The sequence below is a fragment of the Ammospiza nelsoni genome, chromosome 3, assembly GCF_027579445.1.
Source record: "Ammospiza nelsoni isolate bAmmNel1 chromosome 3, bAmmNel1.pri, whole genome shotgun sequence".
NCBI lineage: Eukaryota > Metazoa > Chordata > Aves > Passeriformes > Passerellidae > Ammospiza > Ammospiza nelsoni.
The window spans coordinates 19,469,437-19,486,513 of record NC_080635.1 but is presented as its reverse complement, the minus strand read 5'-3'; the positions used below and the strand labels follow the sequence as shown (position 1 = coordinate 19,486,513).

The 17,077-nt window shown below is 55.2% G+C and overlaps 1 protein-coding gene across 4 annotated transcripts; it reads left to right on the top strand.

The window, feature by feature from the left end:
* The first annotated feature begins 8,932 nt into the window (after positions 1 to 8,932).
* HLX (H2.0 like homeobox) lies at positions 8,933 to 16,687 on the top strand. Of its 4 annotated transcripts, none has more exons than XR_009418153.1 (5): positions 8,933 to 9,781; positions 10,347 to 10,526; positions 10,994 to 11,178; positions 12,029 to 13,689; positions 14,373 to 16,687. XR_009418153.1 is itself a non-coding variant. In XM_059469280.1 (4 exons), the coding sequence occupies exons 1-4, from the start codon at positions 9,220 to 9,222 to the stop codon at positions 12,365 to 12,367; spliced, it is 1,266 nt and encodes a 421-aa protein (XP_059325263.1). In that variant the 5' UTR covers positions 8,933 to 9,219; the 3' UTR covers positions 12,368 to 16,687. The 4 variants fall into 4 exon arrangements, 2 of the variants coding, with proteins under 2 accessions (XP_059325263.1, XP_059325264.1); XR_009418154.1 differs by having other exon boundaries at positions 12,029 to 15,412; positions 15,522 to 16,687; XM_059469280.1 differs by having other exon boundaries at positions 12,029 to 16,687.
* Positions 16,688 to 17,077: the final 390 nt, after the last annotated feature.

The following is a 17,077-nucleotide window of genomic DNA, read 5'->3' as shown; positions in this document are numbered from 1 at the left end:
TTTGGAGAGAATAGTAAAATACAGAGTGGAGACGGAGAAGGTAAAGAAGCATTTCTTCCCTCCAGTGCGATGGGTTTTTGTGTCTGCTGTAAGATATCCCCTTCCCAGCCTAGCAGAACTGTATCCAGCCTCTATACAGAAGCCCCCAGAGGTGGTAGGGAATGGTGATGAGGGGAAGAGCTCCTCCAGAAAACTGGAACAGTGCTACAGTGCTATGGCCCAGGGTCAAAGCGCTGCTGTCCTGTTTCCCGCAGGCCCCCACCCAGGCTGGGTGAGAGAAGAGGTCCAGCCTCCCTCCCTCCACCCCTGCTTCCTCCCCAGGGCAGCCTAATATTTGGAGAGAGCTGAGATGGCTTCAGGCCACCTCCACCCCCTTACCCACATGGTTCAACCTCACCCTGTGGAACTCCTTGTTGTCAGCCTAAAAATAGTCCTCCCCAAAACCGAATCACCACTCTGGACATTATTTCTCACGTCTCAAGAAAAAGCAGCAGTTCCTACATTTCTCTTTAACACTGAAGCCACAGCTGGTCTCACAGTGGTATATTAGGAAAGCAGAAGCATTACAACTGGGTGAAACCACCACGCAACTCATTAGCTCTGGTGCCTTGCCTTCTTTCCCCAGGACTCTGGCTCTGGTATTCGCTCTGCAAAGACTGCATGTGCCTGGGGTGAATGCCAACCCCTGTGTTTGTGCAGGCACACAGTGGCTCCCAAACCTCAGCATCACCTTGCTTTGACACTGAGGATTTACCCTCCTTCCCTGCCTTAAGCACTGCAGCTTCCTTCTAACTCCTAATGAAAGGAAAGTTTAGCCTTGAAATGTTGGACAAAATTCCCACCTTTGGTGAAGCAGATATGGTTTCTTTTAATTTTTACAAAATCTCAAGTAGCCATTTACTTGGTATTATTTTTAGAGGGTGAGAGGGGAGGTCTGTGTTTTCATAAAGCCCCCAGCTATGCACTGGGGCAGTGGGATTTTGTGCGGGACACGACACAGTTAACTTGGCTCTGTGTTGTGGCCGATGGCATCCAGGAATGACCTCACTCCCCCTCACTCACCCCACAGGTCACCCCCTGCTCAGGGTCTGCCAAAATTGTGTCATTTTCTGGTTCTCTTTCCTCCTAACAACAATAAAACTGATGAAATGTATGGAAATTGCTAGTAATGAAAGCAAATTGCACCAGAAGTAATACAACACCATGTTGCCCTCCGCCTCAGCTTTCACACCTGGTTAGTCCCCAGGGCTTCCAGAAACCAGTGCCTCCATGTGAAAGTCCCAGTTCCCCCCTCCACACCCAGCCCTCCCTCCTGCAGCCCAACCCTCAGCTCAGCCCCCTCCCTGCATCAGCCAACTCCTTTTCACCTTCCCTTTGGCCTCTGGTCCTTTCAAATCAGGTAGAAAACCTCTTACATATCTCAAAACACCCAAGATGGGAGACAGATTCCTCACAAGGAATATTTCTCTACTTCCAGACTTTGGTGGGTAGCAGTATCCCACAGAAATGAAAGCAGCTTGACACGATAGCCATCCCTGCCCCCTGGCTGCAGGCAATGCTGATGCCTGGGTATGCCAGAGCCCTGGAGAACATCCAACATCCAACGGATGCCCAAAGCATCCTAGGGTCCTAGGGAGGAAATCTGAGAAAGTTTCAGAGAGAAGAGTAAAGCCTTGTGGCTGAGCTCACTCCCAGCATTTCCAGTGGCCATGCACCCAGACCAAATGTGACCCAGGAGGGTTGCTGTGATTAAGGATTTTATTGTTAGCTTGCACTAGAGGGTGCTGCTTCATTAGGCTTTGAGAAAGATCGCAGTAATGGGACCACCTCTGATGTCTTTATTCCTTGCAAAGTTAGGCTGAGACCTGAAACGTGTTGCGGTTCATATTACCATTCAGAGTGGCCTCAAAATGAAATGGATTGCTTAGCTGGGAAAACGAGGATGTCTTGGCTTAGAAAAGAGTTTATACATCTGGGGGGCAAGAGTAAACATTTGGGTTAGACACTGTGACAAATGAAATGAAAAACTGGTCAGCCTTGCCTTTTTTCTCTCCATTTCACAATTCTGAGATGAATGGATGCCTCAAGGAGCTGAGAAATCAGGGAAAAAAATTAAGAACAGGACAGTGAAGGCAGACATGGGAGATAATGAGACTTTGGAATTCACTGCTGCAGGACAGATAAATCAAAATCTCATGATAATATTTTTTTAGAAGAAATAAAAGCAAAATACCTTTTATGACCACTAGTCTTTTGGCTAAGATAAAGGTAACCAGATCCCAGGCACTGGGGTATAAAATGATGGGTTAGAGGTATCAGTAGGAAATTACTTCCCCTGTGTGCTGCATTGCTGTGTTGACTGCGCCTCCTCTGTTTTTGTTTCCATTTGCTGCAGGCGTGGAGGAGCAGCTATTGCCGTAGGCAGCATCCCAGACCCACAGCTGGGGAGGGGATAGCTTACACCATCCTGCTCAGCTTCCAGAACATCTGCCCACCCTCCTGGGTGTCTCACAGGGAGGTGACCTGGTGGAGCCTGGCGCAGGGAATCTGTGAGCTGTCCAAGCAATGGCTGGACTTTATTTAGAGCAGATTCAGTTCCAGTGAGGGAAGCAGATCTGGAGGATGCTATATACGTGCTGTATAGTCTGACACGTTTGTTTATGGGCCCATAAAACTCCTCTGGCTGGCACTCCCATTTGGCATCCACCAGGAAGCATCTCCCTTGGGCTAAAAAAAGGTTAAAACAGGACTTTTTGTAAGAGCCTTGATGACATTATTTTCCTGGTGTTTTATACATGTTAATAGCAAGGAAAGACCTGGTTTTAAAGTTGGGCTCATATGTACCTACTGCATTTAAATCCACTTTGAACATGAAAAGAGGGGCAGAAGAAAAACAATAAATATTCTCAAATCCAGATGAGTTTTACAGAGTAATTTTCTTCTAGAAACTTGCCTTCCTTATGGGGTTGATTTTGCCTTTTATGTGTCTACCTTCTGATATCTTTATTTCCAGCTTCCTCACATTTTTACCACTGTTGGCAAGAAGGAGGAAACTGTTTCTTACTAAGACTTTTATTAGGCAGTTATTAGTATTTCCTTCTTCAATATTGAATGGTTTTTCTGTGCTGTAACTTTAATATACTGCTGCTGGAGAAGCAAAGGGCCAAAGACATCAGCCAGCTTTTGTGGAAATAGACTGGGATTGTTCTGGCAAAACCATAGAGATGATGATCCAATATGGGAATTAAAAAAAAAAAATTAGTTTTCATCTATACTTGCATCTAAATATTCAGTTTGAACTGAGGTACCCTGAGCCTGTCCTCAACAGCACTAGTTTGCCTCAGTTAAGGAGCTACCTATTCAGGTCTCAGCTGAAAACAGGTGTAGTTACACTCTCCTGTCAGATTTAGGAAATACCTGTGGATGGTCTTTTCTCACTGAGAGTCAAATCACCTTCATTTTACGCAGTGGTGCTTGTTTTCAGTCACTGTGCACTGTGCCAACTCAATCCAGCATGTGCAAGCAAACGCTTCCCTGATGGGCGGTTGCGCACGAGAGCAGGGGGTCAGCACTTCTGCACGTCCTGTCACCTTCAATCAGCCAGCAGAGGGTTAATTGCACACCAGCTCTCTCTAAACCTCTCTGTTGGTGAGGCCTGGGAAATCGCAACTAGCCCATGATAAGTCCCCCTGCCAGCAGATTATGGTCTGACTGCAGCGTGAAGGTGGAGTAAGCTATGAAATCAGCATGATTGGATGGTGTGTATGATATGATGCTGATGGAAAGGAAAACAAACTCAGGGGCTCTCCCTGCATGAAGGACCCATTCTAGATTGCCGAAAGCAGATACAAGAAGTAGCACTTAAATTAATGGGTGACCTGATGAGAGGTTAGAGCAGACTAGAAGATGGTCACAGCAGTCCTGCCTGCCTGTCGCCCAAATATTTGTTTCTCCCAGCATCCTCACCTTGACTGGCCACATGATAAAGAAGCTAGTTTGGGGTACTATGGCAGTATAAAACTTTTCTTACTGGCCAAGTTAATTTGATATCCCCAGGGGTAGGAGCAGGCAGGCTGGAATGCAGGGAGAATGTCAGACTGGCACTTGTAACTTCAAGCAGCTTAAACCATCATGGCATTGCAGGATCACGGTGTCTATCTCCCAGCACAGCATCAGGTGCCTAAAAATGGGATTCGTAAAAGCCAACAAAATGAGCAGAACCTGCCTGCTCTAACCCATAGGGAAACCTGGGGAAGGAAGGTTCTCATCCTGCTAGTCCTCAGAATGCTGCCTTATTTCCTGGGGGCTGTGAAGAGGCACTTCTCTCCAGCTGATATTTCCTACCCTGACCGTTCTGTAAGATTTATGAATCTGCAGCTTTTCTCTCTCTCTCACACACACACATGTACACACACACCAAAAAAAAAAAAAGAAAAAAAAAAAAGAGAGGAAAGATCATTCCTTTCTTCTGTGTGCATAGCTATGGAAAGATGCAGTGCCCTCCCACATCCCAGATCTTTTAGCCAGGCACTCAAGAGCAGAGATAAATCAGTGTTTTCAGGTCCCCTCTCTGTCTGAAGGGGCTCGAGGCATTAAACAGCATTTGGGGGACTACGTGAAACCCCTCAGCTTCCCATGCTCTAATGTGTTTCTTCAGAAAACAGCAGCTTCAGCAGTTGAAAGCCACAGTATGCAAACGTGCAAGTGTGAGAGCAAGTCTCCAGCTCAGTGGCTGGTGTGCTGTCCTTGGAGCTGAGAGCTTCAGGCTTTGATCGGCTCTCCCATATGGACCCGTTCAATGGGATCTACTCTGCTGGAACATATGGACAGTTCTTGGGACTGCTCACATTCAGAAAACCCCGTGCAGTTTTCAGGCAACTACAACATAGACATTTCAGAGGAATCTTGCTTCAGAGCAATTTTAGCATGCCTTGTGGACTCGATTCCCATCTAGGATTCCTGGGTGTGCATCTCAACCTCTCCTTGCTACAAAGCTGCAGGTGAGGAGGATCAGGTGCTGCCCTCCAAAAGCACACTGACTCGAATTCAAACAGCAGTTAAAATACACCCGCAAGAGGCTTGAAATCCTGCCCTTGTGCACGGAAACCCAGATCCCGCCTGCTTTCCGACGCCTTCCACGGCTGCACAGCAGATGACATAACATTAGTCGTGACTTACTGACACAGGTATTTAACTAAATAACGCGTGAAACAATGGAAAGGAAACGCCAAGGGTTTGACCAGCTCAGTCTCTGGGTTCGCTTGCGGTTCTGGGCAGTTCCTGTCCGCGCTGCTGTTGGGCCTCTCAGATAACGAGCTGTGCTCAGCTGGGGAAGTCCCTCCAGCCCCACCGGCCGCTTCCAGCGGCGGATCCCGGCCGGGGGTCTCGGCCCGCGGTCAGGGGACGGCCCTGCTGCAGCGCCCTCCGCACTCCGCGGCGGTGCGGGAGCAGCAGGGGCGGCAGTGCCCGGAAAGCCCGGCTCCCGCATTGCGCCCCGTCCCACCCTGCAGCCCCAGCCCGGGGCGGCTCCGGCGGGAGGGGCTCCCCAAACGCGTTCGCCCGCTGCTCTCGCATCCCCAGAGCGGGTTGTTTGGAAATGGGAGGTTTGGGAAGGGTGGGGAAGCCCCGTCCCAGGGACTCGGCAGGTGGCGACAGAGCACGGGCTTTGGGGGTGGGGGGCGGCTCCCCGGGCCGCCCGGGACAGGGGCGCCGAGGTTCCGCCAACGCCGCCCGAGCGAACCTTCCTCCTGCAGGGCTTCCCGTGAGGATTAAATATTTATTTTTATAAGTAATCTTCCAGAGAGATATAATGGTATTTTAACTTTTAAATTTGTTTTATCTCGCACATATACGTTTCTAGATACAAACATAGGAATAATCAGAGCCTATACAGAAGCCTAAAATCCAACAGGCAAGGCGCAAGCCGCGGGCGGCGGAGAAGGATGGATGGAGGCCGCTCTGCCAGCACCCTGGCCCGGCTCGGAGGGGCAAACCCGGCTCCCATTCCCCGCGGCTGGGCCGCCGAGCGCTGCCCGCGGTGACGGGGAGCCCCAGTGGGGTGAAGAGGCTGCGTCGGGCTCGGGCACCGCTCGGGGCTCGGGAGAGGCGGCCGGGGCTCGGGCTGCCAGCATCCCGGCGGGATCCGTGGGACCGACCTGCCCGCAGCCGGCCGGGGAGCTGGACGGGGCAGGCATTTGGCCTAAAGGGCTGCGAGGTCTGTCCGTCCTTTGCCGCTGGCATCCCCCGGCCCTTCCGGGATGCTCCCGTTCCGTGCCCTCGAGTAGGGACGGGGGAGCTGCAGAGCCTTGCGCCTAGTCCTTCCATTTTCCCCTATAAAGAACTCGAATAATTTTTTTTCCACCTCCTTTGTCGGCCTCGAGGAAGAAGAAAAAACGTCCTCCGAGACTCTATTCAAAAAAAAAAAAAAAAAAGCAACATCGCTTCTGCCGCGCAGTTCATTCGCCTCCTTCTCGAGTCCCTCGGAAAACAAGATTAAAGGGGAAAGTCGCAGCTGTATATTTATGTTTTCATTGCTAGAAGGGAATTTATTTCCTTGCATTTATTTTTGTAGTTGCAATACATAAGGGCGGATTTGCGTCACCAAAGCAACTTGCTGGTCGAGATAAAGTTGCACAAATATTGAAAAGGGAAGTGCTCGCGCTCATTATGAAGTTTTTCTCCGGAAGAAATAAGGATTTCTGCTGTATCCTAAAATACTAAAGCCGCTTCTATTTTGGGACAAATCTCGCAGGCACATCCGCTCATTTAGTCCGAGTTGGAACCTCTCAAAAAACAGGAGATGACCTGGACTGCAGCGAGCCCCGGGTTTCCTGCAGCCTTCTCCCTCGCGCGGAGAGGAGGGGCCGCTGCCTCCCCCGGCAGCCCTGCGGTCCCCGGGCAGGCAGGGAGGCCCGCGGAGGCCTTTGGGGAGAAGGGGCGCCCTTGTCCCAGGGAGATGGAGAGGCCGGGGGCGAGGCAGGTGCTCCTGGTTTCGGCCGCGGAGGATGCGCGGGTGCGCAGTGCAGCCGAGCCCGGGAAAGCACCTGCCCCGCGGTTCCCTCGCCCTCCTGGGGCGCAGCGCGGCGGTGAAGGGCTTTAGTGCGTTCAGCTTTTCCTTTTGAGTTGTTTCAGCGCTCGCGGGATGACAGCGGCGTCCCGGCCTCCGGCGGCACCGGAGCCGCAAACGGGCCCGTCCCCCGGTACTGCTCATCCCGCGGGCCCTGCACGGCAGCGAGGCCAGAGGAGCTTTGAAATCAGCTGCTAAAAGAACAAACAAACAAACAAACAAAAACAAAACCAAAAACCCCAACAACAACAACAAAGCCACCGCGTTTTGGTTTTTGTTTTTTTTCTCCTTTGCCTTGACTGCCGGGTGAGCAGCCACGGGCTGGTCCCACGCCCCGGGGTAGCAGTGCTAATTGCAGCAATAATTTAACGGGGCGGTTTGCGGCCGGGATGCAGCACCCGAGGCACTCTTCGTTGCCTGTCCCTCGGGCGGGCAGGCGGGGCGGCTCTGCCCGGCGGAGGGAACGTGAGTGGAACTGGAGTCGTTCGATTCGCTTTGAGAGCGAGAGGATAGTGCTGGGGTCAGCTGCCGTGAGGGAGAATGGGGGAGAGATGCAAGGAAAAAGGGCTTTCCCATGTCGGGGCAGGAAAACTTGAGACATAATCAACGTTTTCTTTCGCCTCCTTCGGGTTTCGGACACATCTTGGCAAGACAGCCCATCTTCATTTTTTCGGTTTTGTCTCGTTAACAAGAACCAAACCAAAGTGAAAAGGTGCCTGGCTTTTCCCAGGGAGCCAAACTCACCTTCATCCGTTATGGAACGCGGTTATGGCTAAGGAACATGTTCACTCTCGCTCGCAGGTGGTTTCAGTATTCCCACAGAAGCTACATCCCCATACCTGGCGAAAGAAAAATAGTTCGCCTTTCTGGCGGTTCCCCCAAAACCGTCAGAATTTGGGAAACGCTTTGGAAAAAATAATATTATATTTCTAAAACAAAATTAAAGCAAACTTACAATCGTCTGACCCGGCAGGCTGCTCAAAACGACAGCGACTGCTTTACTTATACGAAAACTAAAAATAAAGAAATAGTTGATTTTCAGAGTCAGGTCGGGACAAATGTGATGTTAGAGAGGAGGGAAAAAAATGCGCCAAAGATGCTTTCATAGATTTGTGCCTAAATCGTTGCAGTGGATATAGCATGTGATTCTGGTGTACTAGAAAAAATGGGGATAGTTCTGACGTCAAACGTCTGAGAAATTATTAAGTAATTTTAAGGTCTAAATGGTCTGCAAGCAGATGCAGCCACCGGGATGAGAGCCTGACAAAAATCTATCCTAACATTACACTGTCGTCAAAATAACACTAGGTAATTAATCGCTACTAATGCAGGATCCAAGGTGTCCTGGGCCCAGAATATCTGGGAGCTCTCATAAATACATATATTGCATGCATCGGCATGGACTCCTTCTCTTCCAGACTATCCCAGGCTCATTTACCCGGGAAGAAAACCCTTGAGAATCGTTTCCAAGAGAACAGACCTGCTTCCAATGGACAAGAATTTCCCCGCGCATTTCTTTCAAACGTTTGGAAATCGCGGTGGCAGCAAGCGGGGCGACCTTGCGCTGTATTTTTTGGGAGGAAGGGGAAAAGTGTTTTTTCAAAGTCGAGAGCGCAATTTAAGGGGCTATAGGCGTGTGTTGGGGTTTACTCTGTGGGGCAGACAGCTCCGATCGCGGCCCCGGGGCGCGCAGCGGGCGCTGTGGGCGCGGCGGCGAAGGCAGCCCCGGCCCGGCGTGGGCGTGTCGGCGGGCGGCGCTGCCCGGCCCGCGGATCGCGGATTGGGCGTGGGGAGGGAGCGAGGGCCGCTCGCTGCCAGAGAAAGTTTTGCGAAGGGGTGGATGTTTTTTTCTTCCCCCAGTGCGAGGAAAGGGGTTTGCTTTGGGTTTGTTTTGTTTGCGCCGCCCCGCTTCTCGCCCGCTCGCTTTCTTCGTCCGGCTGTGGGTTCTGGGGACTTGTTTTTAATTTTCGGGGTTAATTTTTTCTTTTCGTCATTTTTTGGCGGTTGACTCTCTCTCCTTGCCCCTCCGAGAAGGGCTCCACCAGCCGCCTCTCGCCCCGCCATCCCTCCCCATGCGCCTGGGGCCGCGGGCAGCTCCGCGGCGCGCACCCGGGAGCTGAGCTGCGCAGCGGCGCGTCCCCTCCTCGGGCAGGATGTACACGGCCGGGCTGGCTCCTTTCTACGCCTCCAACTTCAGCTTGTGGTCAGCGGCGTACTGTTCTGCATCGGGGCCGGCGGCCGGCGGCTGCTTCCCTCTGGACGCCGCGGCGGCCAAGAAGCCGTCCTTCTGCATCGCCGACATCCTCCACGCCGGCGGCGAGGCGGCGGCCGGAGCCGCCGACAGCCTGCCCGGAGGGCCCGGCACCGGGATGCCGGCCGCGCTGGGAGCCGTGCACCACGGCGGGCCCTTCCACACCGCGGCCTCGCCGCTCCGGCCCACGCCCGTCGTGGCCCCCGACGCCCCCGCCGCGTTCCCGCCGCGCCTCTCGCCGCTCTCCAGCGCCTACCACTCCCACCACCACCGCCCCCCGCAGCACCGGGGCCCCACGGCGGCGGCGGCGGGCGGCGGAGGCGCCCCGGCCCCCGCCCGGCTGCCCGGCGGCCACACGCACGGCTCGGCGCCGGCGCCCGCCAGCAAGGACCTGAAATTCGGCATCGACCGCATTTTATCGGCGGAGTTTGACCCCAAAGTCAAGGAAGGCAACACGTTGAGAGGTAGAGAAATTGCTTTATCCGCTTTCCCTGCTAACGCTCTCGATGCTCTGTTACTTGTACTGTGATTAGCGACTACACCCGCGATTTGAACACTTTTCGATCTAGGCGAGAAAATAATTATTTAAAAAAAAATTATAAATCAAAGTTTCTAACAGCTCTCAGTGAGACCCCCCCCCCCTCCCCGTTCCGGCCTCCGCACGGCAGAGCTGGGGCGCAGGGTTGGCGGCCCGGGGAGAGCAGCGATAGCGTCAAAGTAGCGAGCGGAGCGCTCCGCACTTCCCGGAACGGCCGGGGATTTCTGCCTCCTAGGACACAGCCCGTGTGATTGCCTCGCTTCAATCCATCTCCCCTCGCGGCCTGTAAACATCCTGACCTAGGGAGTAAATATGTCGGAGGGTGTCTCACTGCCGGGGCAGGGTCGCCTCTCCGAGGAGAGCCCCTGGGGGCGGGAGATGGCTGCTTGGTGGCCCCCGAGCCCCTCCGACCGGGCACTCGCTCCGAGTCGTGCCGGGTTGTCGGTCTCGACCGCGGTGTAACAGCGCTCTCCTTGTTCCTGTGCTCGCAGATCTGACCTCCTTATTAACTACAAGCCGCCAAACTGGGGTTCATCTCCCCAACTTGCAGCCTTCCGCCGGCCAGTTCTTCGCGTCTCTAGACCCTATTAACGAGGCCTCTGCTATCCTGGGTCCCTTAAACACAAACCCAAGGAGCTCAGTGCAGCATCAGTTTCAAGACACTTTTCCAGGTACATCTCGTCCCTCCTCTACCCTCCCGTGGCGCAGGGCCCTCCGTCCCGGAGCAGCCCCTTTCTCCCGGAGGGACCCGCCAGGCAATTCTGCAAGGCCGGGTGTGTGTAGAGAGGTTCAGATTTTGGGCGAAAGCCGGGCTGCCTGGGGGGGAGGAAGAGCAGCCTAGGGCCTGATCTAGAAGACCATCCCATGGAGTACAGGAGTGATAACCTGGGCCGAGAGAGAAGAAGCGGGGAGGTGGGAGAGGAAGAAGTTCGAGCTCCGTGCAGCTCCACCCGCGCCCGAGGCAGCACAAGCTGACAGGACACGGACCCGCCGGGCAGGCAGGGCCACGCTGGCCCGGGCCCTCCTGCACATCGCACTGCAACTCTTATTCAGATCGATTTAAGGCTTCCTCTCAGGCTGCGATATTAATAACGCCGTCTCCCCCTCTCTTCCCCCACTTTTCTCTTCCCCTCCCCAGGTCCGTACGCAGTTCTAACCAAGGACACGCTGCCCCAGACGTACAAGAGGAAACGTTCCTGGTCCAGGGCTGTTTTTTCCAACCTGCAGAGGAAAGGTTTAGAAAAACGGTTCGAAATCCAGAAGTATGTCACCAAACCGGACAGGAAGCAACTGGCGGCGATGCTGGGGCTGACAGATGCTCAAGTAAGAAAGGCTTCGTTTTTATTTCAAACCTTACTTCCAGTTTAGATGAATACCAGAGGGTAGTGAAGTTTCAAAGTGATTTCTCTTTCTTTATCATGAGTGGGGAGTCTGTCTGAGGAGCTGCACCTTGCCCCGAGCATCTCTTGCACCCAGGTTCCGTGGCGTACCGCGATCCAGCGCGGAATTTTCGCCTTTGCTTTGGCCCCTGAGGAGCAGGCCAGGCGGAGAGATGAGCAGGGCCAGGGCAGGCCATCAGTGTGCGCTTTACTGGAGTGCTGTAGGAGGCAGTTTAGGGCAAAGGAAGTAGAAGCGAAAACACTATTCTTAATATCCTTTTTTTTTTTTGGTTATATATTTTTTTGTTCTAAATCTTTCCTTGCGTTGTGAAATCCTTCGTTCTGAGGAAGTGAAAACACTTTTCAAACGGAAGCATTAAACGCCACTCTGTAATGATTCCACTATTGAGGCCCGCAGCGCACAGAATTGTATAAGGCTGTGGTTTCTTGAGCAAGATTTGGTTTCCTGGAAGAAGAAGTAGAAGGAGAGAGGAAAAAAACCCCATCCAAACAAACAAACAAACAAACATGGGGAGGGGTGTGCGCGGTATTTAAATACACAAATTAGAAGGAGGAAACAACCAAAAAAAGCCCTTTAGTCGCATAAGGATGCGGACAGCGGGAGGGGAGGACGGCGCCTCCTCCTCTCCCCGCGTTGCCGGTCCCGGTGGAAGGGGTCGGGGCCGGTCCCGGTGGAAGGGGTCGGGGCCGGTCCCGGTGGAAGGGGTCGGGGCCGGGCGCGGTGCGGGGCGCGGTGGGGCCGGGCCGCCCGTCTAAGGGCGGCGCGGCCGCAGGTGAAGGTGTGGTTCCAGAACCGGCGGATGAAGTGGCGGCACTCCAAGGAAGCGCAGGCCCAGAAGGACAAGGAGCCGCCGCCGGAGCCGGAGCCGTCGGCCCAGCGAGCCGGCACAGCAGCGCCCGCCGCCCCCGGGGAGCCCGAGCGCAGCCCCAGCCGCTCCGACGGCGACAGCGACAGCAGCGACGCTGAGTCCCTCGACATGGCCCCCAGCGACACGGAACGGACTGAGGGCGCCGACCGGAGCCTGCCGGCCGCCGGGCTGGGCAAGTCCTCCGGCAGCGCCGGCCTGCCTTCCCCGCCGCCCGCCAGCCCCGAGCCGCGGGGCGGTCTATAGTCGGGGCGGCCCGGGACCTGTGCGCTAATTTATGTCCCTGTCCCCGCCCCGGGAGCGCGGCAAGGCCGGCCCAGCCCCGGCCCCGGCCCCGGCCCCGGCCCCAGCCCCAGCCCGGTCCCGCCTGCGGCCAGCGCCCGGGCCGGGGCGAAGATGCAAGCGGAGCGGGGAGCCCCAGCCCCGGGGCGGCAGAGCATAAGGCGGCCGCCGTTCCCTCAGAGCTACTAGCAGGAGATCGGGAGATTCTCCCTTTTTTTCCCCTTAAAAAAAACCTAATTCTCCGTTTCCCTCCTCTCGTTCTCTCCAAGGAAAATCCGAGCAAGGCATTGCGAGAACGCTCTCAGAAATACCCACCTTTCCCCGCCACCCCACCCCCTAACCAATTTACAATGTGAAGTATTTTGCCAACGTCCTCATTGGTTGCAACTTGTTGCTTCGAATAATCCGGCCAAGAAATACTGCACTGACAATATATATATATATATATATATATATATATATATATATATATATATATATAATTCCTGTAAATAAAATGTTTGCTATGGTTTGTAGCCACGTCAGTCTTTTGACCGGGGCGAGGGCTGGCGTGGCTGCCCCAGCTTCTTTCATCCCGCTCGAAGGCAGCAGCTGCCTCTCCTCGCCTCGGAGCCTCCCCAGGCAGCCTTTTCTTATTCTTTCTTTTTTTATTTTAATTTTTTTTCCTAATGAAAGCCGTGACAAGGACTGGGTTTGATGACGCAAAGTTGTGCCCCCGGTGCGAAAGCCACCCGTGGCATTCGCAGCCCCGCAGTGCCGGTGCCGTGTGCGGCGGTTTTTGGTTGCGGGCGCCGGGCGGGGCTGCGCTGTCCGACCCAGCGCCACTCCCGGCGGGGCGGTTTAGGGAGCGGGAGGGACCCGACGTGCGTGGTTTGTTTCGCTTTGCCGCGCTTTGCTGTCGCTCCCGTTCGCCGCGCGCTTCTCCGCCAGCCCCCGTGACGTCACAGTGCCGCTCCGGGGCCGCGATGTGACGTCACGGAGGCGCAGTGCGCGGTGACGCGGGGCAGGGTGAGCCCCGGGCTGGGCGGACGGACACACGGCCCATTCTCGCCCTGTGCCGCTGGGGCTGGGACCCTCCCGGTGCGGGCGGCCCCGGGACTGCGCCGGGGTCCGGCGGCTCCGCTCGGGTGCAGAGTCAGCTTCGCCCTCGGAAAAATACAAAGCGCCGCGCTACTCCGTGTTCCGTTCCTCCCGGGCCACGAGGGAGGACGGGGGCCGCTTATGAGGCGTTCTGCTTCCCCCTCCTCCCTTGCCAAGCAGCACGGATTAGAGCGAGAGCCGCGGCGGTGAGCAGCCCCCTGGGAACAGAGATTTTGCCTCTTTACAGAAATCCGCGAGGGCCGGGAGGCTGCTCACCGAGGCAGGGGAAGGGCAGGAGCGGCCCAGCTGCCCTCCCTCTGCCCCACGAGCTCGGGCGATGGGCGCTGAACCTGGGACATGGTTAGGAAGAGGAGACAGAGGAGTAAAGTGAAAGACCCGGAAAATGCCGGTGTCCTACAATGATATGGAGGCGGGTGCACGTCTAGCCTTCGCCCGCTGCTGCTCAGAATGTCCTTCGGGGCCGGGGGAGTTTCCGGGAAGGACACTCTCCTCGGGGACCACCCTTGTTAGCAGAGCCCCGAGGAAAGGGAAACCCGCACAGAATTCCCTCACTAGGAGCCCTGGGGAGATGAAGCCGGGGCATACAGCAGGCCGAGCGAAATCTTGCGGGACGAAGAAGGGACGGGTGAATAGGTAAAAAACGTGTAACCGAGAGGGCAGAGGCTCCGTCAGAGCCATCACAGGCAGGGTGATCCCGGGGGGGGGGGGCGCGCACAAAGTTCTGGTGCATTCCTGGATGCCCGCAGGAGGCAGCGCTCCCGGGGCGCCGTCCCTGAACGACCCGTCCTGGGACAGAGAAGCGGGACTGGGGAAGAAATTACCTGGAAGGGCTTTGTAATTTAATGTTCTGCCTTTAAAATCTTGCCAGGGAGGAATCGAGGGGGTGTCACGGCTAATCGGGGCACGGTGTGGGCCCTGCAGTTCGCTTTCAGCCCCAGAAAGTGGCTGCACCCCTCAGCGCGGGCTTTGCCGTGATGTTGGAACTCCCCAAAATGCAAGGGAAGCCGCGGGACAGATGCCCAGTGAAACACGACTGTTTCTCCTCTGATAAACCACCGTGGTGCGGCTCACGGAACCGCAGGAATTTGTTTGCCTCTTGAGTTTGCTTCCTGAAGACTGGCCCGTGCAGGAGAGAGGGTTTTGGAGTGGCTCTTGTCAGATGAGAAAGGAAAAGCGCGTCGGGAAAGCGTTTCTCTTCCCTTGGGTTAAAGGAATCTCCTCCAACTCGGGGCTGGCTGCGCGGGCCCAGGCTTTCTGCACCTCGGCCTCCCCAAATAACGGGAGCAACGGGAGCCTGGAGTGGGGGAGAGAGCGAGGCAATGCCTTTATGGCATCATTTTAAGATAACACAGAAAAGAAAAAAAAAAAAAAAAAAAAAAAAGGACAGAGAGGGGGAGGGGGAAATAATGCTGTTGGGACTCGATCTTTGGGTAAAGACACTCAGGTCGGAATGGAAGAGATGGGACAAAAATCCTTCGTCCTGCGCCCTCTTTTTGTGCTCCGTGCACCTCGGGGGCTATTCGGGTCAAGGGGCCAAGCGGCGGAGCGGGCGGATGGGTTTCTTCCTCTCCCCCGGCTAAAGCAAAAATTAATTACATCTCTCTCCAGTTTGCCCCGGCTGTGCTCGTGCAGGTACAGCAAAGCCACGCAAACGAGTTTGGGAAAAGATGAGCCCGTGGAGGGGTTCGCGCCGTCTCTTCAGGGAAGGAAGTTTTCCCCGTCCCGCGGGGCTGCAGTTACTGCTCTATTTCTGCAGGAAAAAACAGGGACAGTGTCGTGACCGCAGGCAGCTCCAACGCCGCCGGCTGGCGAAGGGAACATGTCCGTAGTGCAATGCAACACCCCGCTCCCAGAACAGGCCAAAGACAGCTTGGAGGAGCCTCTCCTTTGTTTGCTTGCTACGGCCAGGTAACGCGAAAGGCTTTTGATGCTGGTTGTCTCTGAACTAGAGACGCCCGAACGCACTGTTTTACTGCCGACACGAAAATCCCTGACGGTGTTTCAATCGGGGCAGCAGCTTTCGTGGCGGTCTCTTCGGCTCCCCTAGATCCGCTGTGAATCTTTCCGTGTCTGTGCCGGGCACCCCTCGGGCACCGCACCCCCTGCCCGCCGCAGCGCGGCCGGGGCACAGCGAGGGGGGCCGGGGTCCCCACGGAGGGGCCGCCGGAGCTTCCCCGGCGCTGCCCGGGTCCCCGCGGTGCCGGCCGGGGCAGACTCACCGCACCAACTCTCCTCGTCTCTTCACTGCCGCGCCCGCACGCCCCGCAGAAATTTTTCGCGCTGATTTAAAATGAAAAGTCGCAGCAGAGACCAAGAAGCGGGAGCGATGCACGCTACCGCACGGAGGTTTTCCTGCCTCCTCCTGCCTGGCATGTATGGGAAATCGGATTAATACAGAAGCGGGAGGCCTCGCCGTGCCGCTCCGGTATCCCAGCCCAGTTTGGGGGCATCCACACTCGCAGAGATGGGCAGCCGGGCGATCAGAGCCAGGTCCGGCCAGCCTTCCTCCCGGGAAGCAGCTTACCGATAACCCCACCTTTCCCCAGCGCTGTGTTGGGAAGCCCAACGAGACACTTTTCTCTTCGCCCGATTTCTTACAAGAGACCGCCCATCTCCAGAGACCTGAGTCAACCTCACAAATAACAGCCACATTAGAAGAAAAGCACCCAAAACAGTAACACAACAAAACAGAAGCAATGTTTTAATTAAGAGATGCACGGTGCAGAAGGGCCGGGTGAGGAACGGGCCTCGGGGTCCGCCGCGGTGCCCCCGCCCCGGCGCTGCTCCCCCAGAGCCCCGCGGGCGCGGAGCCGCGGCAGCGAAACCTGAGTTCCCCTCCCTCGTTAGCAGAGCGAGACCGGCCCCGCTCCTTAGGAAAATATTTTTATTTTATTTTAATGTCGGGCTTAAGCTGATGTCTTAAAAAATAATTGTTTTCAGACCCCAGTTCGCTCGGCAGTGCCGTTTCACACTCGCAGGCACACACAGCTTTCCCTGCAGTTCATGCCTCGGGACTGCCTGGCGTCGGCAAGACAAACTGCAATCTCCAAAATGTCAACTTTTGCCACAATCTCGACTAAAAAAAACCACCCCCTTCTTATTGCTGTTGAGCGCTCATCAGAAATAATGGCTGTTTACACAAAACCTTTATTCACTTTCTTAAATAAACACCAGTGAATTCAAATAAAGCAAAGCCTCAGCTATAATTCAAGCACAACGTTTTTCTGTGTGTATTCTCGGCTGCGGACCTGGAGAGACTCCTCGGAGAGAAATATGAGGTCTCTTTTCATAGTCTACGTCCATTAGCTAAATATGCTGGCTCACCTCGACTAGGTTTATACTACTTCGGTTTTCATTCCCCCCCCCCCGCCCCCTTTTTTATGTTTTTTCCCCAGCTGAAGCGGAAATATTTCGTCCCTTTCCCCCGATCGCTTTTTACAGAGGTGTGGTCCGGGAGCTTTTCGTTTTAAATCCATTTGAGAAGCCCCTTCCTCTCCCCTATCGCGGCCCCGGCTCGGGGGCGCGCTGCGGGAGCACAGCCCGCCCGGCCGCGGCGGATGCTCGTGGCTCGGC

Excerpts from the sequence above, each read along its gene's own strand:
- HLX (XM_059469280.1), top strand. The coding sequence starts at position 9,220 with ATGTACACGGCCGGGCTGGCTCCTTTCTACGCCTCCAACTTCAGCTTG. Across the intron at positions 9,782-10,346 it reads GGAAGGCAACACGTTGAGAG|ATCTGACCTCCTTATTAACT; the intron begins GTAGAGAAATTG and ends CTGTGCTCGCAG. Across the intron at positions 10,527-10,993 it reads GTTTCAAGACACTTTTCCAG|GTCCGTACGCAGTTCTAACC; the intron begins GTACATCTCGTC and ends TCCCCTCCCCAG.